The sequence below is a fragment of the Pseudophryne corroboree genome, chromosome 10, assembly GCF_028390025.1.
Source record: "Pseudophryne corroboree isolate aPseCor3 chromosome 10, aPseCor3.hap2, whole genome shotgun sequence".
Taxonomy (NCBI): domain Eukaryota; kingdom Metazoa; phylum Chordata; class Amphibia; order Anura; family Myobatrachidae; genus Pseudophryne; species Pseudophryne corroboree.
This window is the reverse complement of record NC_086453.1, coordinates 372,441,035-372,463,987: the sequence shown is the minus strand read 5'-3', so window position 1 is coordinate 372,463,987 and position 22,953 is coordinate 372,441,035. Positions and strand designations below refer to the sequence as shown.

Here is a 22,953-nt window from a genome sequence, read left to right as displayed (position 1 = left end):
GATGAGGTAGATGGCTGTTAGATACATAATGTGAGTATATTTCAGGCTCAGGCGAGACGAGGTAAGTGGCTGTTAGATACACAACGGGAGTATATTTCAGGGTGAGACGAGGTAGATGGCTATTAGATACATAACAGGAGTATATTTCAGGGTGAGACGAGGTAGATGGCTATTAGATACATAACAGGAGTATATTTCAGGCTCAGGCGAGATGAGGTAGGTGGCTATTAGATCCATAACGTGAGTATATTTCAGGCGAGACCAGGTTGGTGGCTATTAGATACATAACGTGAGTATATTTCAGGCGAGACCAGGTTGGTGGCTATTAGATACATAACGTGAGTATATTTCAGTCTCTGCCGTCTGCGTTTCCTTTTAGAAAAACGAAAATGAATTTTTCATTCTCCAGCAAAAACCTGGTCCTGACTGGATGTAAAATATTTAGCAGTTTCTCATCAGATCAAGCACAGCTACAGTAAAATCATTTGCAAGTCCTGGATTAAATATGTATGGCCCGTGTCTACTCCACACAGCGTTACAGGGCAGCCAGAGTTCAGAGCCCGCGGACCCCCCCCACCAATGATAAATAAATAACACAGTCACATCAGCCTGCTCTGCCAACATTCCTGTGTTCTGTGCATCATGCCCAGGGCCTAGCGGACGTCTCTCTCAGCTACCGGCGGGCTGCGGCGCCATGACGCAGTGTACACGCAGGAACAGAAAACACCGATATTGCAGGACCCGCTCCCCGCATCACGTCTCTGATATGCACAACTATGTCCATCTCTTATACAACATGAGACTTTAACACGCCGGTCACCGCTATCACTGCGCAGCTACTTGTCGTTACCATTAAATAATAACTCAATGTAGCGCAGCCAAACAAATACAAATCCTATTAAAGGGATAGATGAGCAGGGCTCCATCTGTATATAGAGGTTTGTGATTGTAAATGGTAAGTCATCTGTATATCGGGGTTAGACAGACAAAAATACATATTTACCAATAATGTTATATATTCTGCAGAGAACGGTACTCGGGCACTGACTCAGCAATAGTGACCCCTAGAAGTAATGTATGGGTATAACAGGTGTGAATGGAGCTCCGAGGAGCCAATCAATGTGATTAAACTATCATTATTTATTACCAGTTATTTATATAGCGCACACATATTCCGCAGCGCTGTACAGAGAATATTTTGCCCATTCACAGCAGTCCCTGCCCAAGGAACTTACAATCTATATTCCCTATCACATGTACACACACATTCACACTAGGGGTAATTTTGTTTGGAGTCAATTAACCTACCAGTATATTTTTGGATTGTGGGAGGAAACCGGAGTACCCGGAGGAAACCCACGCAAGTACGGGGAGAATATACAAACTCCACACAGTTAGGGCCATGGTGGGAATCGAACCCATGACCTCAGTGCTGTGAGGCAGTAATGCTAACCACTACACCATCCGTACTGCCCAATTAATAGGACCAATGTGGGTAGGAATCCCCAAATAAGGTACAATAACACTCTTTGTCTAGGTGAGTGCAATGTCACAATAACAGAGCATAGATTAATACACAATGTAATGACATTATCGGTCGTGTGACATTATTGGTAGTGTATGTAATTTATCGGTGCCGGACTAAAACTTTGCGTTGATTCATTGTTTCTATCTTTTAGAAACAATTTAAGAAAACTGCAGAGCCCCTAAAAGGCGCAGGCCCATAGGCTGATGCCTACTCTGCCTATCTGGCACTGGACTAATTATAGGGATATGAAGCGTCTCTGTCTCCGATCTTTGGTGGTAAAAGAGCAACTACAGCAGAACTTCAGTCCCCCATTTATCAATACGCTTATCCTCATTACTAATGCAAATCACCACTAACGAGCAGTAACATCTTATTTCCTTATCATGCGTTCCATTAATATTTAAATAAGCAGTTGAATGTTCCCGTCTAATCATGCAGATCATTAAGTGATATATTTAGATGAGTATTTTTAATAGCAGAGTAATTGTAATTTCCATGTCAGTGTCAGTTTGCGCTGTTTCATCTAGATGGATGGGTCCTTGGGTAATGCTGACCACACGCCTCGGACCTCTAGGATCACTATACGCTGTGCCAACGTACAAGACCACCATGGAAACCCGCGGGGGACCTGATAGCGGCTATACAAACACATTCTCCTCAACACAGGAGCATAAGAGAGGAACCTTGGGAACTGACCTGTAGGTGGGTGATTTGTAGAGTTCCGTTGTCCAGTACGTTGATCCTAGGGTCACTGCCCCCAACCCTCTGCCCGTCTTTCAACCAATGTGTGCTCGGCAGCGGGTTCCCAGACACATGGCATTGCATTTGTACCACCGAGTCGGCGGCCAGCGTTTGATTGGAGGGTCCCCTGCGGATAATCGGTGGAACTCGATCCGACGTTGCTGGAGATACAGAAAAAACGAAAGCGTTAAAACATCGGAAGTCTCAAGTTAACAACAGACCAATTTCTGATTTACCCATTGATTAATATGGAGACAGCCTCGGCTAAATTAACATCGTTCGCTCAGCAGAACAACAGACACCTTTAGCAGGAGACATCAGGATCAATGATTAATCAACGATCTGTTATATTACAACGTGCTTCCGGCATCCCTAGCAATAGCTATTAACGGTGTTGGTTTAACAAACTGTCCGTGAAGCAATATTCATCCACAGCCGAAGGGAGAGCGTCTCATCCATCATCACTTCTCCGCAACTTAATAAAATCGTCTCGGGAGAGGAATAATTAATTAAGCACTTCGCGAGACTGGTCTGGAACTACAGAGCTAGCGAGCGGCAAAACGCTTTCCTATTTGCTTGAAGTTGAAAATTAAAAATAAAATATGAGAGGATTAGGAGGTCAGGTCAGAGAGCGGAGCTACCAATGAAGTGCCACCACTGGCAGCAGCGGGGCTCTGTATGAATATGCATAATGATCTTACCGGTAATGTGCTCGCATTATCCCCGCTCCAAAACCAGCCACCCGAGCGGGAATAACGAGCGTAACCCAGCACATGTAACACACCCGTCCGTGAGTCCCCTCTGAGCGCTCACTTACGCTGAGAATGGGAAATGACATAGTACCACATAAGCTGATTTGGTAATATCATCGCAGCCGGTACCGTCAGATGCTGCATTTGCCACATGCAGGGAAGGGCTGGCAGTGGGGGGGATTTAAATAAAATGCTAATTTCTTCATTCCACGTTGGTAGAAATAATAATTCCTAAGAGGGCGACATTTGTACATCATGAAGTACACAACCCTATAGAAAGTCTACAGTTCAATGTTCATGTCATTGTTTTCTTCTATGCGCCTCCTTGCAACTTTGACTAAAACACTTCACTACCGTCCCGCCTTCCCATTAGTGTTTTTACTGTTCAGCTGGCCATGCAGCCTCCACAGCCTGTAGCTTTGTGTTGCACCCCAGGGCTATGAAAGAAACTCTGCTTGATTATATAAAGACTGAAAAGCACAGAAAGACGTTGCTGGAAAGCACAGAAAGAAGCCAGATGGCAATGTTATTAGTAAAAAGCATTTACCAGCTGAACATGGAAATCCCCTTAAATCAGTGTTATCTCCTTTATCTTTGCAGCAATGAACAATTCCATACTGGAACAATCCTGATAAAGTATTACTTCTGTACAGATGGTATAATCAAACTGATTGAGGTACACCTGTGCTTAAGCATGGGGATAACTTAAAACCTGGACTGCCTTGGGGACTAAGAACCTGATTCAGACCGTTTTCGGATGCGCACGTGCGTTGGACAAAAACAACGGGCATCGGCGGCCAGCGACAGGATGGTGCGAAAATTTAATCTGCATGGGCGTTCGCAGTCTGATTGACAGGAAGAGGCTGTTTGTGGGTGGCAACTGACCGTTTATTGGGAGTGTTCTGAAAAACGCAGGCGTGTCCAAGCGTTTGCAGGGCAGGCGTCTGACGTCAGCTCCGGCCCGATCAGCCTGTTCTCATCGCACTGGAGGAGTGAGTCCTGGGCTGCGCAGAGACCGCACACAGAGGATTTTTGCAGCTCGGCGTACACATGCGATCGCACACTTGCACGGCAACTTTACACTCCCCCTGGTGCGACGACTATCTGAACGCAGGACAGCAAAGTTAGCAGCCCAGCGATCGGATCTGAATTACAACTGTGTCATGCATATACTGTACGTTGCATATAATTCTCACCTGATGTCATTTACAAGCAGCCAGAAGCACACACAGCCCTGGAATAACTGTAAAGCAATTCTGAAAGACATTATACTCCCACAAACTATTCAGCAATTTAGTAAATGGCGACATTTCTCTGAGCAGAAGGAAAATGTGAAGCACTCTGTGATGATGGGGGCTGTAAATTACACCTGTGGCTTCTACCCGTCCATTCTGCGCCCGGCCTCATACGGATCCTGAGTCTGGCGTACGTCTGGGCAATTGCTTTGTAATCACCAAAGCTACATTCTGTATTACCACCCCAGCCCGGCGCCTGGGCGACAGCGGATCAATATCCCTGACTGCGTATATTGCTGGGAGGCCTATACTGACACTAAGAGATGCGGCAGAATAATAGGCTTATTGAGTGGACACATCTGAAGGGGCAGCGGGTTGCCGAATTGACATAAAAGAAAACTACTTCTTTCTCTCTCTATACACAAGACGTACGGTTACACTGTCAGGCTGACAAGGTGACACAGCACCAGGCTGGAGATTTGCGTTTGGCCAGAAGGTAAATGTACGTATCACTTTCATTACAACGATGATGCGTGTTTGGTGGTTTTTTTGCAATCAAACTGTGGAATGAATGAACGGCAAGTGCAAGTGGCCAACGCCCGGATCCTGTGCCGCATAATGGCCCAGATTTATCAACTTCTGGAGATAAAGTACCAGCCAATCAGCTCCAACCTGCCATGCTACAGGCTGGCTTTGAAAAATGACAGTTAGGAGCTGATTGGTCGGTGCTTTATCATTGCACAATATATCACTCTCCAAAGCTTGATAAATCTGGGACAATGGCCCTCATTCCGAGTTGTTCGCTCGCTAGCTGCTTTTAGCAGCATTGCACACGCTAAGCCGCCGACCTCTGGGATTGTATCTTAGCTTAGCAGAATTGCGAACGAAAGATTATCAGAATTGCGAATAGAAATTTCTTAGCAGTTTCTGAGTAGCTCCAGACTTACTCCTACACTGCGATCAGTTCAGTCAGTTTCGTTCCTGGTTTGACGTCACAAACACACCCAGCGTTCGCCCAGACACTCCCCCGTTTCTTCAGACACTCCCGCGTTTTTCCCAGAAACGTCAGCGTTTATCCACACACTCCCATAAAACGGCCTGTTTCCGCCCAGAAACACCCACTTCCTGTCAATCACACTACGATCACCAGAACGATGAAAAATCTTCGGTAGGCCGTGAGTAAAATACCAAACTTTTGTGCTAATTTACTTGGCGCAGGCGCACTGCGAACATTGCGCATGCGTAGTTTGCGACTAATCGCTCCGTAGCGAGAAAAACTAACGAGTGAACAACTCGGAATGACCCTCAATGTACCAGAGCCTTCAGCAAGGATCTGATACACGATCTTGTGCAAGAATAAGAAGTCTAGAGAGACTTTATGGAATACAGATCCCATACCGGGATTTCTCAGATATACGACTGCAGATAATGGAAGGATTATATTACTGAGCTCTAGAGCAGTGCTTCTCAAACTCGGTCCTCAGGACCCCACACAGTGCATGTTTTGCAGGTCACCCAGCAGGTGCACAGGTGTATTAATTAATCACTGACACATTTTAAAAGGTCCACAGGTGGAGTTAATTATGTCACTTGTGATTCTGTGAGGAGACCTGCAAAACATGCACCGTGTGGGGTCCTGAGGACCGAGTTTGAGAACCTATGCTCTAGAGCAGGAGTGGAGAACCTTTGGCCCTCCAGCTACTGTTGAACTACACATACCAGCATGCCTTGCTACAGATTTGCTATTTGGCCATGCTAAAACTGTTGCAGGGCATGATGGGATGTGTAGTTCATCAACAGCTGGAGGGCCGAAGGTTCCCCATCCCTGCTCTAGAGGATATAGACAACAAAAATTCTCTAATGACAAGTTCATCTATAAGGCGACAGAAATTTCCACAGCGCAGTACACAGCAAAGATACAAAACAGGGCAAACAAAGCACACAAAAAAATAAAAAAATAAAAATATATATATATACATACATGTTATTACAGTGTACACCTATTGAGTTTGTGAGCCTAAGCAGAGGGATGAAACAAGAAGAGAGAGTGCCCTACGCACAAGAGCTTACATTCTATATGGGGAGTAATGGGGACATACAGGATGTAGGACGGAATGAATGGCTAAGGCAAGGATTTGTTAGGCTAGGGTGACTAGGGGAGTATTGAGGCAGCAGTTGAAGCAATTGAGGTTGGAGCAGAGTCTGGGAGTGCAAGGGAAAGCTTTCCATAGGCAAGGAGCAGCACAGGAGGAGGCTTGGAGGCAGGAGTGAGAGGTGGTAATCAGTTGAGTCATCCTCTGACCAGAAAGGGCTGGAGGGAGTGTGGAGGGAAAGGAGGTTGGAGATGTAGAAGGGTGTAAGACCTTTGTAGGTGAGTGTGAATAGTTTAAACAAGATTCTGCGGACACAGGGAGCCAGTGGAGGGACTGGTAGACAGAACCAGGGTGACAGTGAAAGAAAGATCAGTCTATCAGCAGCCTTTAGGGGAGATTGAAGAGGAGAGAGGTTTTTGAGGAAAAGACCAGAGAGAAAGAGGATGCAGTAGATGAGACAAGAGAGTAGATAAGTGTTTTGGCAGAGTCAAGGGTGTGAAAGGGGCAAATTCTGGAGATGTCCTGGAGAAGAAACTGACAGGAGTGGGTAAGGGACAATGTGGGGAGTGGATGAGAAACTGCAATCGAGGATGATGTCCGTACAAGACTTGAAGAACCAAGGAGAAGGTGGTGTTGTGGATGGTGAGTTAGGAAGGGGTAGAGACTCAATCTGGGTATATATTAGATGTATGGAGGGGCAATTAGATGATGTGAAGGATATTTAGAAGTATTAGGCCCAATCCATGGCCTTCATTAATGGTGAGCTGCAGAGGAGGAAAACCGGAGCTTGCTTGGAGCCGGGAGCTGTGCCAGCAGGACTAGGCTACAAGCAGTGGTGGGACGGAGTGGACCAGATCCAACTCAGTACAAGAAGATCAATACCAGGATGACAGGCAGGCCAAAGACGTACTTTAAATTAATAGGCACAGTCCAAGGTCCAGGACAGAGGCTACAGGTAGGGGAGCCAGGTAGGAGGGAAGAGCCCAGAAAGAGTGTAGAAAATGTGGTAGGCCAAAGCGGCGACCTAGATTAGGGTTTTCAGGCTGGAACAGGGTGCAAGTAGTGAAGGAAAGGGCAGAGGTTGTGTGAGCAAGCCAGTGAGTAGGGAGAAGGGGGAATGAAGGGCAGCAAGGACTGTCCCTATGATGTAGAATGCTGGGCCCCAGTGGAGAGGTCTCACATCTCTTCTGCTAGGAAGCTGATATAATGCATGGTGTGATCTTACCCCAGAGCCCTCTGCAGGCTATCGGCCTCTATATAATATTAGTTTGTGGGCTGAAGAAAACATTTCTGTTGGGAAGTGCATTAATGTACGGTTGTCATGGCAGCAGCATCTGATGAGGTAGATAGATATGTGCAGCAAGTTACTGATTGTACAATAACCAGAACGATTGTTCGGATAAATACGGATCTTGGTTCACTATCCTGCGAACAACAGAACTTAAAAGGCGCCCTGGGTCACAATACAATATGTATTGCACTCGGTCGGGGACAAGGGTATGCAATATGTATATGAGATGTCGGGGGAAAAGGGTATACCTGGCTAAAGCACATTATCAGCATCATGTGACTGGACAGATCCACACTGCCCAACGTTTATATATGAGAAATAATGACAAGTGATCTATCAAAGCTCCGCCCATCACCATGTAGATTCTGCCCCTACCAAAGTCCACAATTCAGGACTGTTACACCAAAACCAGGACAGAAGGGACTATGCGTGTCCAACCATGGGATGACTGCCCAGTCCACCACCAATAAGCATTATCATGCTTCTGAGGCTCTCCATCTTCCTGAAGGCAAGGAGCCTATCACAGCACGGCTTCCCAAAGACAGTCGGACAGAGACAGTGACACAACACCTTGTATTCACATGGCTAAAATAGGTTATTTATAAATCATACATCTAAAGGTCTTATAAACTTTCCTACCATCTTCCACTTCCAGGAGAGCTTTCGCCAAGATGCTTCCGGCAACGCTAATCGCCTGGCACATGTAGTAGCCAGAGTCTCCCGTCTGCACATCGATTATAGTCAGTTCCCCGCTGGGAGATACAGAGAAACGGCCCACTGTCTGCGGGGGCTGGCTGGGGAACAGCAGTATCTGAAAACATAAAATCGTACAATCTGTAGGGACATTTAGGTTAAAAAAAAAAGAGAAAGAGAGAGAAGGCCAAAGAGAAAAAGAGAGAGAGGAAAGAGAGATGGAGAGACAAAGAGAAAAAGAGAGAGAGGAAAGAGAGATGGAGAGACAAAAAGAAAGAGAGAGAGGAAAGAGAGATGGAGAGACAGAGAAAAAGAGAGAGGAAAGAGAAAAAGAGAGAGGAAAGAGAGATGGAGAGACAGAGAAAAAGAGAGAGGAAAGAGAGATGGAGAGAAAAAGAGAGGAAAGAGAGGGAGAGACAAAGAGCAAAAGAGAGAGAGCAGAGAGACAAAGAGAGAGGAAAGAGAGATGGAGAGACAAAGAGATGGAGAGACAAAGAGAAAAAGAGAGAGAGAGGAAAGAGAGATGGAGAGACAAAAAGAAAAAGAGAGAGGAAAGAGAGATGGAGAGACAGAGAAAAAGAGAGAGGAAAGAGAAAAAGAGAGAGGAAAGAGAGATGGAGAGACAGAGAAAAAGAGAGAGGAAAGAGAGATGGAGAGAAAAAGAGAGGAAAGAGAGAGGGAGAGACAAAGAGCAAAAGAGAGAGAGCAGAGAGACAAAGAGAGAGGAAAGAGAGATGGAGAGACAAAGAGATGGAGAGACAAAGAGAAAAAGAGAGAGAGAGGAAAGAGAGATGGAGAGACAAAAAGAAAAAGAGAGAGGAAAGAGAGATGGAGAGACAGAGAAAAAGAGAGAGGAAAAAGAAAAAGAGAGAGGAAAGAGAGATGGAGAGAAAAAGAGAGGAAAGAGAGAGGGAGAGACAAAGAGCAAAAGAGAGAGAAGAAAGAGAGAGGAGAGAGAGATGGAGAGACAAAGAGAAAAAGAGAGAGAGAAGAAAGAGAGATGGAGAGACAAAGAGAAAAAGAGAGAGGAAAGAGAGATGGAGAGACAAAGAGGAAAAAGAGAGAGAGACGAAAGAGAGACAAAGAGAAAAAGAGAGAGGAGAGAGAGATGGAGAGACAAAGAGAAAAAGAGAGAGAGAAGAAAGAGAGATGGAGAGACAAAGAGAAAAAGAGAGAGGAAAGAAATGGAGAGACAAAGAGAAAAAGAGAGAGAGGAAAGAGATGGAGAGACAAAGAGAAAAAGAGAGGAAAGAGAGATGGAGAGATAAAAAGAAAAAGAGAGAGAGAGAGGAAAGAGATGGAGAGACAAAAGAAAAAGAGAGAGGAAAGAGAGATGGAGAGACAAAAGAAAAAGAGAGAGGAAAGAGAGATGGAGAGACAAAGAAAAAGAGAGAGAGGAAAGAGATGGAGAGACAAAGAGAAAAAGAGAGGAAAGAGAGATGGAGAGATAAAAAGAAAAAGAGAGAGAGAGAGGAAAGAGATGGAGAGACAAAAGAAAAAGAGAGAGGAAAGAGAGATGGAGAGACAAAAGAAAAAGAGAGAGGAAAGAGAGATGGAGAGACAAAGAAAAAGAGAGAGAGGAAAGAGATGGAGAGACAAAGAGAAAAAGAGAGAGGAAAGACAGATGGAGAGACAAAGAGAAAAAGTGAGGAAAAAGAGGAGAGACAAAGAGAAAAAGTGAGGAAAAAGAGAAGGAGAGAGAAAAAGAAAATCTCTTTTCGCCCCTGTACTGTCCCATCCTGATAAACAGATTGTTGGGGGATTCAATAGACAGACTTCCACTATGCACATAAGGCAGATGACAGTCCATTTATAAACCATGAGGCAGAGAGCGTTAGGCACACACAGGTCCACCGTATCCCACTCTCCTCCACGTTCTCACACAACAAAAGGCTGCAGGACCTCACAGCAAACACTATTTACTGACATGGGCCCAGTCTGTTGATGAAGTAGGTTCATTACACGAGGGGACGCAGGCCAGTGAGGGGCAGTCAAGTCAGCAAATCACCAGGTCACCCCCCCTATGTGCGCTTTAGGCCTGGATACACAACCTGGCGTTTACTCTGGAGAGTTGTGTCATTCTGGTTATTTACTTTATAGTATGTGACAGTAAAAGGTGAATCCCACTCGCCCAGCCGCCACCAGTTTATGTGTCTGGCTCTGTTTATTTGTCCTGGTAATGGGAAACCTCATTATTTTTACTAGAATCGGCTACGTGACAGGTGACAGGGAAACGTGGGCCGGGAACCGACCGAACTTCAGCAAAATATCATATAAAACAATAAATCAATGTAATATAATATATTAAAGACAGATGGTTGTTTTTTTCCAATAGAAGAATGAATGTTTAAGGAGATCTCCGTAGTCTGACCAGGCCTAATGCCTCATGCACCAGGTAACTAGCCCAGTGACTGCCTGACCTTTACTAGCTACAAGAGAAGAGTGGGTCACATTTCTTTTGTAAACACTTCAATCTAGTGGCTTCTTGGGTGGTTACTCTGTGACCTGACCGAAACACAACCTCCCATGGGTCAGAGGGCTCCCTGTCACCTACACCCAGCTTGCCTGCTGATCCCATACTCATGTGACTGTAAGACAAGGCAATAATGGACTAGCAGTACATGCCTGAAATTACTTATGTCTGAAACATCCTCTTGAAAACTCTGAAATGTACTGTTGCTGCCATAGGGCTGCAAGGTTATTAAGAACGAACTCCTCTTAGCAACAACTGTACAGTTAACAGTGTATTTCAATGGTTGCTAAAGAGAATGAGTTACCAGCCTAACAGTAGCAGCCACATTTCTGTTTCAACAGGCAATTTCAGGCATTCTCCAGTAACTCGTACTTATTGTTTCACAATTAGGCAACATAAGAAGTGAACTTTCATTTGGACTAGACTGATGGAAATACCTGACTGGTTGCTGTGTTACGCCCCATTTATAATATCTGCACTGTTTGTGGTAATATAAAACACTGTGTATAACAACTGACTGTGATTTATCCATCCAGTCTGTAATCCACGTAACAAAATGCCAACTTACCTGACTACCCTCCTTCTGCCAGAACACAGCTGGTGGTGGGTTCCCCTTGGTCTCGCACTGGAAGGTCACTGTGCGCCCCTGGACTACAATCTGGTCTCGAGGTCGGGTCACCAGCTGGGGTGGGACTGGAATTGAATGAAACTTTAAGAAGACAGGACAAGACGTATACGCGGCTGCTGGTTCAACCTGTCATCCCACATGTTACGCGTGTTCTATACATGGCAGCCATGCCATCCGTCATCAGGAAATAAATACCCCGACATGCGATCAATAACAGTTTCAACTAATGTGTTCCTAATGAAGAAGAAATTGGCTGCGGTATCCCAGCAAAACACTCCACACACAGATCCATTATACATAGAATACACTAGCAAGGAAATAGGTTTGCAAGAGATGATAGATGGAGAAAATTATTTAGAGTTATAAAGATTAAGACCCCCCCCCCCCCCCCCCTCCACCAAATTTCGGTTTGCGTAGTTATACATTATTCTGAACCATACACAACATGCAGTCATACTGTAGATCAATCATCCAGGCTTTTCAGTAACAAGGGTCTCGCTGTGCCCCTGTATACCAAGAGCCTCGTCTGCCAGCAAATGCCAGCTTTTTCCCGGGCTGCCCAAATAGATATTTCACTAAGGGGTCTATTTATTAAGCCCTGGATGGAGATAAAGTGTCAGCCAATCAGCCCCTAACTGCCATGTCACAGGCTGGGTTTAAATAATGACAGTTAGGAGCTGATTCACTGGTACTTTATCTCCATCCAAAGCTTAGTAAATAGACCTTTAACACACAGAAGAAATGATCTGTACTGCAAGTAGTCATTTCTTCTATGTATGAGCCTGCAGGAAGGGCAGGGCCTTCCACCCGCAAGGAAGAAGCTACCTGCCACCGACAGGACGGGAGATACCTGAGCCAGGTAACGGTTCCAACACCTAGCAATCATCCTCAGGAAAGCATAATGAGCTAAACATAAAATATATTTGTTTTGTTCTTTTTAGCTGAATATCTGGGATCAGCGTTACGATGCGAGGGGTCCTCGCTGGTGTTCAGGCCACATTAGTAACTGGAAGAATTATTGTACATTTAATATAGAATCTGTGGGTGACAGTAATGTTACACATGAACTTCAGTTTGTTATGCAATACTGCAAATGCTCCAATACCTGTGGGGACGGCGGCTATAGTATCCCTGGCAGTAACGCAGGAACCTTACAGTAAATATCCCACCATAAGCAGCTGGAAGACGTCTCATCCAGCCCTAATTACCAGCACTTGTGTAGAAGGATGTGACTCTATTCCTGCATTCTGCTGAAGGGCTCCCCGAAGGTCCATGCTTAAATGGGGCATTTAAAATATTCATAAAAGCATTCTGGCTTCATGTTGTGTGTGAGAGACGTCCCAATAAACAGGGACATTTGTACATTTTACGGCCTTTTCCCTCTCGGTCACTGACATTAAAGGGTAGGGGGAGTGGGCTGGAGCTACTAACTGTCATGTACAAGGGGATGAGCCTCTCAGAGGAGACCTAATTCCTGATAAACTTGCACTTGGCTTCAAAGAGCTCTGCGGGGCATTAATAAGTCCGGTCAGATAATTGTGTGCTCCTATCCAGCCCCAGTTTCTTTCCCACTTCAAACAAGGCGGCTGAGTTGAAAGGGGCCTGAGACGTGAGATCAGGGCCCCCCGTCCCTCTGCTGATAAGAGGAGCCCGGCTGGCACAGGCAGGAAATTGGCTGCCTATTAGTTGTCCAGGCTTCAATATGACAAAGCGGGGGTCTGGATATTACCGGGATCTGTCTGGGTTTTACCATGGAATTATTAATAACATCATGCCCTCTGTGTAGTACCGTGTGCGGGTGTTGTGTGATATTTGTACAGTAGCTGTGCATGGTAAGCGGTGTGCTATGAGGGATCAGAAACCAGCTGAGGGTCACTGAAAGATGAAAGTATCTCTGTAACAAGTCTTTACTGATAACGCTGCCATAAAGCTGAGAATGTAGTTCTATAGGAGCGTAACTGTAGCAGTGCGGATGTGCTGCTCCCTGGACCCTAGCACACACTGTGCCACCAGCAGATGCGGGCTACCGGCAGTGGTGCTGCAGGCCATCCTTTCTTTGGCATTGCCACAATAATGCCGCAGCTGGGAGGGGGTTACGTCAGCCGGCGGCTCCTAGGCGCATGTCTATCACATCAGTGACATTGAGATAACACTCCCCGGCAGTGTGACCACATCAGGGGGCAGATGGGGCAGTGCATTAATTTGCAGTGTAGTAGTTTCTGTGTGAGCGGATGAGATACAATCCTTGGTGGTGGGATTGGGAGAATCCGACCTAGGCCACCAAACTGGTTAGGCGAGGGTCCTGCTAGGACAGTCCAAAGCAGGACGTCCCACTTTGTCTTTATGAATCAGATTGATCAGGTGTCAATGCCCCACCCACATATACATGGGGGAGGGGCATCGACACCCATTCAGCCTTCCTGGACCAGGCCTAGGGTTCAGCAGAGAAGTGCGATGTGGGGAATGTAACAGCATACTTGCCTACTTTTGAGAAAGTATTTCAGGGAGATTGTGAGAGTAACACCGATCGGCGCAGACGTGTACTGATACATCGGAGAGGTGTGTCATAAACATGACTTACATCCAAATATAAATGAGCCCCAAAGTCAGTAAGATCTACTTGTTGAAGAAAAGACACTGATATTTTGCAGGATTTGTGTATCGTGTTTTACAAGAGGTTCCATATACTGTAAGTGGCCACAAGAATCCTTATTTATAAGACATGTAGCCATAGGGATCATTGTGCCTTATAACCAATGCAGGGAAATGGGGCTGATGATCCTATTTAAATGTGTATATCTCTGATTTCTTCTTTCCCCCCAAGAATGTAACAGCTATAATGGTGGTAAGGTGCAATCAGGGAGATTGCTGGTATAATCAGGGAGTGAGGGAGATTGCTGCTGTTTCAGGGAGTCTCCTGCAGAATGAGGGAGGGTAGGCAACTATGTGTAACAGCCAACACGCACCTGATGGACCCATAAAGTACCATACTGCTTTCCTTACTGACTTTATTCCTACATTTTCCAAGATGTCATTATTTCTCTAAGGACATAAGTGTCGCACAAGATACCAGTCTTTCCCAGCCCGCACTTCCCAGTCTGCTGATGACACTGGATCTATGCCAGCACAATGAAAACACGTACTGTCACACCTAAATGGCCGGTAATTGTGTCACATCTACAATCACATTTACTCACTAGGAGCTGCCGTGATGAGAACTCTGAATGGGGGGGGGGGGGGCTCTGCGGTAGCTACAGAGAGCAATGACAATCCTACGGTAACATTATTATATTTTATGTCATTTGTCATCACCTGGCTATAACGTACAGGACAGTCTGTGATCCTTGGCTATAACGTACAGGACAGTCTGCGATCGCATGGCTATAATGTACAGGACAGTCTGTGATCGCCTGGCTATAACGTACAGGACAGTCTGCGATCTCCTGGCTATAACGTACAGCACAGTCTGCGATCGCCTGGCTATAACGTACAGGACAATCTGCGATCGCCTGGCTATAATGTACAGGACAGTCTGTGATCCATGGCTATAACGTACAGCACAGTCTGCGATCGCCTGGCTATAACGTACAAGACAGTCTGCGATCACCTGGCTATAATGTACAGGACAGTCTGTGATCACCTGGCTATAATGTACAGGACAGTCTGTGATCACCTGGCTATAATGTACAGGACAGTCTGTGATCCCTGGCTATAACGTACAGGACAGTCTGTGATCGCCTGGCTATAATGTACAGGACAGTCTGTGATCCCTGGCTATAACGTACAGCACAGTCTGCGATCGCCTGGCTATAACGTACAAGACAGTCTGCGATCACCTGGCTATAATGTACAGGACAGTCTGTGATCACCTGGCTATAATGTACAGGACAGTCTGTGATCACCTGGCTATAATGTACAGGACAGTCTGTGATCCCTGGCTATAATGTAAAGGACAGTCTGTGATCGCCTGGCTATAATGTACAGGACAGTCTGCGATCACCTAGCTATAATGTACAGGACAGTCTGTGATCCCTGGCTATAACGTACAGGACAGTCTGTGATCGCCTGGCTATAACGTACAGCACAGTCTGTGATCCTTGGCTATAACGTACAGGACAGTCTGCGATCGCCTGGCTATAACGTACAGCACAGTCTGCGATCGCCTGGCTATAACGTACAGGACAGTCTGCGATCACCTGGCTATAACGTACAGGACAGACTGCGATCACCTGGCTATAACGTACAGGACAGTCTGCGATCACCTGGCTATAATGTACAGGACAGTCTGCGATCACCTGGCTATAACGTACAGGACAGACTACGATAACACGGCTATAACGTACAGGACAGTCTGCGATCACCTGGCTATAACGTACAGGACAGTCTGCGATCACCTGGCTATAACGTACAGGACAGTCTGCGATCACCTGGCTATAATGTACAGGACAGTCTGTGATCACCTGGCTATAACGTACATGACAGTCTGCGATCACCTGGCTATAACGTACAGGACAGTCTGCGATCACCTGGCTATAATGTACAGGACAGTCTGTGATACCTGGCTATAACGTACAGGACAGTCTGTGATCACCTGGCTATAACGTACAGGACAGTCTGCGATCACCTGGCTATAACGTACAGGACAGTAACGTACAGGACAGTCTGTGATCGCCTGGCTATAACGTACAGGACAGTCTGTGATCGCCTGGCTATAATGTACAGGACAGTCTGTGATCGCCTGGCTATAACGTACAGGACAGTCTGTGATCGCCTGGCTATAACATACAGGACAGTCTGTGATCGCCTGGCTATAACGTACAGGACAGTCTGTGATCGCCTGGCTATAACGTACAGGACAGTCTGTGATCCCCTGGCTATAACGTACAGGACAGTCTGTGATCGCCTGGCTATAACGTACAGGACAGTCTGTGATCGCCTGGCTATAACGTACAGGACAGTCTGTGATCACCTGGCTATAACGTACAGGACAGTCTGTGATCGCCTGGCTATAACGTACAGGACAGTCTGTGATCGCCTGGCTATAACGTACAGGACAGTCTGTGATCGCCTGGCTATAACGTACAGGACAGTCTGTGATCGCCTGGCTATAACGTACAGGACAGTCTGCGATCACCTCATTATAACATATAGGACAGTCTGCGATCACCTGACTATAATGTACAGGACAGTCTGTGATCACCTGGCTATAACGTACAGGACAGTCTGTGATCGCCTGGCTATAACGTACAGGACAGTCTGCGATCCCTGGCTATAACGTACAGGACAGTCTGTGATCACCTGACTATAACGTACAGGACAGTCTGTGATCGCCTGGCTATAACGTACAGGACAGTCTGTGATCGCCTGGCTATGGCAGTGGTAAGGAAGAATATTTTAGTTTCCCCCCAGATTTTACCACGCCATGTTTTGTGAATAAGGCTCTGTACTGTTCCCCTGCACACGCAGCATATAACAACCACTTGTTCATCGCAACGACACTGAGGACGGAACAGAATACTAATTTTTACTGTTGCAAAGTTCCAAATTTAGAAGGGATCAACCCTGGGCCACAAAGCTGGAGAGATTCCCGAGGCTGACCCCCGATGTGTCTTCAGAGGCATCAAACCCTGGAATAAAACCATGCAGCAACATCTGATGAGCATGCCCGCCTGCCCGTCCGCCCGCTCACCCACCCGGCTACCCACCCGTCATGCATGGAATGACGTGAAATGGATACTTACAGAATGGGCCGACTGGAACAACGTGAATAAAAATAAAAAGAAAGATGGGATGAGTCTGATTGAATTGAAATGCTGTCAAATGATTACATGAAAACAAGAACTCAAAAATGAATTAAAGGGTGATAATAACGCACATACAGATTTACAGAGTACATGCTAGTTACACGGGTGGGTTTACTACTGGGGAGTCCTGCATATGTGCAAGACAGAACTATTCTCGCTAAACATACAATACAGGAAAGATGTCTAAATGAATAGCACAGATCCACAGGTGGGATACATGACGTGGCACGTGGGATGTGTGTGGTCAGGAACGTCTGGGAGATGAAGGCACATGAGGGAAGTTGTGCCGAGAAGGACGGGATCTAATCAGGATAAAAGTGGTAACCACATTGGGATCGGGTCTTACCGTGAACCCCCAGTGACCCGGAAGCCTCAGATTTGCCAACACTGTTCTCTGTAATACAGGTATACGTTCCTTCATCCTCCGCTGTCACGCGCGAGACCCGCAGGGTGTTGTCACTGCGAATCTCATACCTGCAATCCACATTCTGCTCAGTTACTGTATATAGGTATAGAAATGGCCGGAACAAGACTGGTGACATAGATAGTGAGCTTACCTTCCCCGGGGCAGTTCTCCTTCTTCTTTCCTCCAGCGGGCGGTGGGCACCGGGTCTCCTTGGACCTCACAGTGAAAGTCCACAATGTCGTCTGCTAAGACTACCTGGTTTATGGGTCTTCTGACAAATGTGGGACGCTCTGCCAACGAGAAAACACAAGGTGTAAAGGGAACCCCGGCACGCAACGTGTCATATCCCCAACACACAGATTACTCTACGCCGGTTCATCTCAGCCAAGGACTGCTTAGGGCAATCCACACCCAGGAGGACTGTTGTTTCACACGATGGGGTCCAAGTAATAGCCTGTGAGATGTTGGCCATGTCCTGCTATGGTGGGGCAGTCATCGCGTAAGGGGCTGATCATGAGTCGCACGCAGTGCCAAGGCCGCACGCTAATGGACAATCTATTAACAAGTGTCTTCAGCTCTGTGTAATCTGCCCTTCCCGCTGCCCCCTGCACCGCTCCCGGCTTACCAAACACCACCAGCTGTGCCGGCTCACTGTCTCGCTCTCCCACCATATTGGTCGCCACACAGACGTACATCCCGGCATCTGTCTTCCTGGTATTGGAAATCATCAGCTTTCCTCCGCGGATCTATAACGTACACAGATATCAGAACTCGGGGAGATGAGGCAGCAGACCCAATAGTGACAGACAAACATTCATAATCAACACGGGATATAAGGGGGACATTATTGGGGAGGGGGCAGACAGGAGATACTATGGTAGTCATGCAGTGCAGGGATGCGGTGGTCAGCAGTGCTGGCTGGAGAAGACACTACATGTAGCATACAAGACCATGGAACCAGTGAGGGCCGTCATGGCCGGAGGGAATGGGCTTTCTTCATGTGAGGACTGTCATGGCCGGAGGGAATGGGCTTCCTTTATGTGAGGACTGTCATGGCCGGAGGGAATGGGCTTCCTTTATGTGACGGCTGTCATGGCCGGAGGGAATGGGCTTTCTTTATGTGACGACTGTCATGGCAGAGGGAATGGGCTTCCTTTATGTAACGGCTGTCATGGCCGGAGGGAATGGGCTTTCTTTATGTGAGGGCTGTCATGGCCGGAGGGAATGGGCTTCCTTTATGTGACGGCTGTCATGGCCGGAGGGAATGGGCTTCCTTTATGTGAGGACTGTCATGGCCGGAGGGAATGGGCTTCCTTTATATGAGGGCTGTCATGGCCGGAGGGAATGGGCTTCCTTTATGTGAGGGCCGTCATGGCCAGAGGGAATGGGCTTTCTTTATGTGAGGACTGTAATGGCCGGAGGTAATGGGCTTCCTTTATGTGAGGACTGTAATGGCCGGAGGGAATGGTCTTCCTTTACGTGAGGGCTGTCCTGGCCGGAGGGATTGGGCTTCCTTTACGCGAGGACTGTAATGGCCGGAGGGAATGGGCTTCCTTTATGTGAGGACTGTAATGGCCGGAGGGAATGGGCTTCCTTTACGTGAGGGCTGTCCTGGCCGGAGGGAATGGGATTCCTTTATGTGAGGACTGTAATGGCCGGAGGGAATGGGCTTCCTTTATGTGAGGACTGTAATGGCCGGAGGGAATGGGCTTCCTTTACGTGAGGGCTGTCCTGGCCGGAGGGAATGGGCTTCCTTTATGTGACGGCTTTCCTGGCTGAAGGGAATAGGCTTCCTTTATGTGAGGACTGTAATGGCTGGAGGGAATGGGCTTCCTTTACGTGAGGGCTGTCCTGGCCGGAGGGAATGGGCTTCCTTTATGTGACGGCTGTCCTGGCCGGAGGGAATGGGCTTCCTTTATGTGACGGCTGTCCTGGCTGGAGGGAATGGGCTTTCTTTATGTGACGGCTGTCATGGATGGAGGGAATGGGCTTCCTTTATGTGAGGACTGTCATTGTCGGAGGGAATAGACTTCCAGTAGAACTTGAAGACCATGATGGACCGTCAATACGAGGAACTGAATAAAACGCCCGGAGCTGCTCACCGTGATGCGCTCGTCCTTATCACTGATGCGGACATTTTCTTTTTTCCAGGATATTGTGGGTTCAGGGTGGCCCCTGGGTGGAATGCACTCCATTACCGCTGGCTCTCCGGCTGCTACCACCACATCACTAGGAGCCTGACGAAAATCATCTCTCAAAACTGGAACAAGAAATAAATGTTGTATCAGAACAGAATGATCCACAAAAGCACCAGAGTACCCCAGTGTCACCATCTCCTACCTATCAGGGTAGAGTACCCCCAGTGTCACCATCTCCTACCTATCAGGGCAGAGTACCCCTGTGTAACACACATCTTACCCTCACCATCTATCAGGGAAGAGTACCCCTGGGTAACACACATCCCACCCTCACCATCTATCAGGGCAGAGTACCCCTGTGTAACACACATCCCACACTTACCATCTATCAGGGCAGAGTACCCCTGTGTAACACACATCCCACCCTCACCATCTATCAGGGCAGAGTACCCCTGTGTAACACACATCCTACCCTCACCATCTATCAGAGCAGAGTACCCCTGTGTAACACACATCCTACCCTCACCATCTATTAGGACAGAGTACCCCTGTGTAACACACATCCCACCCTCACCATCTATCAGGGCAGAGTACCTCTGTGTAACACACATCCCACCCTCACCATCTATCAGAGCAGAGTACCCCTGTGTAACACACATCCCACCCTCACCATCTATCAGGGCAGAGTACCCCTGTGTAACACACATCCCACCCTCACCATCTATCAGGGCAGAGTACCCCTGTGTAACACACATCCCACCCTCACCATCTATCAGAGCAGAGTACCCCTGTGTAACACACATCCCACCCTCACCATCTATCAGGGCAGAGTACCCCTGTGTAACACACATCCCACCCTCACCATCTATCAGGGCAGAGTACCCCTGTGTAACACACATCCCGTCCTCACCATCTATCAGGGCAGAGTACCCCTGTGTAACACACATCCCGTCCTCACCATCTATCAGGGCAGAGTACCCCTGTGTGACACACATCCCACCCTCACCATCTATCAGGGCAGAGTACCCCTGTGTGACACACATCCCACCCTCACCATCTATCAGGGCAGAGTACCCCTGTGTGACACACATCCCACCCTCACCATCTATCAGGGCTGAGTACCCCTGTGTAACACACATCCCACCCTCACCATCTATCAGGGCTGAGTACCCCTGTGTAACACACATCCCGCCCTCACCATCTATCAGAGCAGAGTACCCCTGTGTAACACACATCCCACCCTCACCATCTATCAGGGCAGAGTACCCCTGTGTAACACACATCCTACCCTCACCATCTATCAGGGCAGAGTACCCCTGTGTAACACACATCCCGCCCTCACCATCTATCAGGGCAGAGTACCCCTGTGTAACACACATCCCGCCCTCACCATCTATCAGGGCAGAGTACCCCTGTGTAACACACATCCCACCCTCACCATCTATCAGGGCAGAGTACACCTGTGTAACACACATCCCACCCTCACCATCTATCAGGGGAGAGTACCCCTGTGTAACACACATCCTACCCTCACCATCTATCAGGGCAGAGTATCCCTGTGTAACACACACCCTACCCTCACCATCTATCAGGGCAGAGTACCCCTGTGTAACACACATCCTGCCCTCACCATCTATCAGGGCAGAGTACCCCTGTGTAACACACATCCCACCCTCACCATCTATCAGAGCAGAGTATCCCTGTGTAACACACACCCTACCCTCACCATCTATCAGGGCAGAGTACCCCTGTGTAACACACATCCCACCCTCACCATCTATCAGAGCAGAGTACCCCTGTGTAACACACATCCCACCCTCACCATCTATCAGAGCAGAGTACCCCTGTGTAACACACATCCCACCCTCACCATCTATCAGAACAGAGTACCCCTGTGTAACACACATCCTACCCTCACCATCTATCAGAGCAGAGTACCTCTGTGTAACACACATCCCACCCTCACCATCTATCAGGGCAGAGTACCCCTGTATAACACACATCCTGCCCTCACCATCTATCAGGGCAGAGTACCCCTGTGTAACACACATCCTGCCCTCACCATCTATCAGGGCAGAGTACCCCTGTGTAACACACATCCCGCCCTCACCATCTATCAGGGCAGAGTACCCCTGTGTAACACACATCCCACCCTCACCATCTATCAGGGCAGAGTACCCCTGTGTAACACACATCCTACCCTCACCATCTATCAGGGCAGAGTAACCCTGTGTAACACACATCCCACCCTCACCATCTATCAGAGCAGAGTACCCCTGTGTAACACACATCCCACCCTCACCATCTATCAGGGCAGAGTACCCCTGTGTAACACACATCCCACCCTCACCATCTATCAGGGCAGAGTACCCCTGTGTAACACACATCCTACCCTCACCATCTATCAGGGCAGAGTACCCCTGTGTAACACACATCCCACCCTCACCATCTATCAGAGCAGAGTACCCCTGTGTAACACACATCCCACCCTCACCATCTATCAGAGCAGAGTACCCCTGTGTAACACACATCCCACCCTCACCATCTATCAGGGCAGAGTACCTCTGTGTAACACATCCTGCCCTCACCATCTATCAGGGCAGAGTACCCCTGTGTAACACACATCCCACCCTCACCATCTATCAGGGCAGAGTACCCCTGTGTAACACACATCCCACCCTCACCATCTATCAGGGCTGAGTACCCCTGTGTAACACACATCCCACCCTCACCATCTATCAGGGCAGAGTACCCCTGTGTAACACACATCCCACCCTCACCATCTATCAGGGCTGAGTACCCCTGTGTAACACACATCCTGCCCTCACCATCTATCAGGGCAGAGTACCCCTGTGTAACACACATCCCACCCTCACCATCTATCAGTGCAGAGTACCCCTGTGTAACACACATCCCACCCTCACCGTCTATCAGAGCAGAGTACCCCTGTGTAACACACATCCTACCCTCACCATCTATCAGGGCAGAGTACCCCTGTGTAACACACATCCTACCCTCACCATCTATCAGGGCAGAGTACCCCTGTGTAACACACATCCCACCCTCACCATCTATCAGGGCAGAGTACCCCTGTGTAACACACATCCCACCCTCACCATCTATCAGAGCAGAGTACCCCTGTGTAACACACATCCCACCCTCACCATCTAT

At 47.7% G+C, this 22,953-nt stretch overlaps 1 protein-coding gene across 7 annotated transcripts in view; it reads right to left on the bottom strand.

Annotated features, from left to right (window-relative positions):
• The window catches only part of ROBO3 (roundabout guidance receptor 3), a 510,456-nt gene that overhangs the window by 68,397 nt on the left and 419,106 nt on the right, over positions 1-22,953 (bottom strand). For all 7 annotated transcript variants that reach the window (XM_063943746.1, XM_063943744.1, XM_063943747.1 and 4 more), the window contains 7 exons: positions 19,747-19,904; positions 18,270-18,390; positions 17,796-17,934; positions 17,585-17,712; positions 11,375-11,499; positions 8,280-8,451; positions 2,225-2,430 (listed from right to left, as the gene is read on the bottom strand). In XM_063943746.1, the coding sequence (XP_063799816.1) occupies positions 2,225-2,430; positions 8,280-8,451; positions 11,375-11,499; positions 17,585-17,712; positions 17,796-17,934; positions 18,270-18,390; positions 19,747-19,904 (1,049 nt within the window). The remainder of the gene's footprint in view (positions 1-2,224; positions 2,431-8,279; positions 8,452-11,374; positions 11,500-17,584; positions 17,713-17,795; positions 17,935-18,269; positions 18,391-19,746; positions 19,905-22,953) is intronic.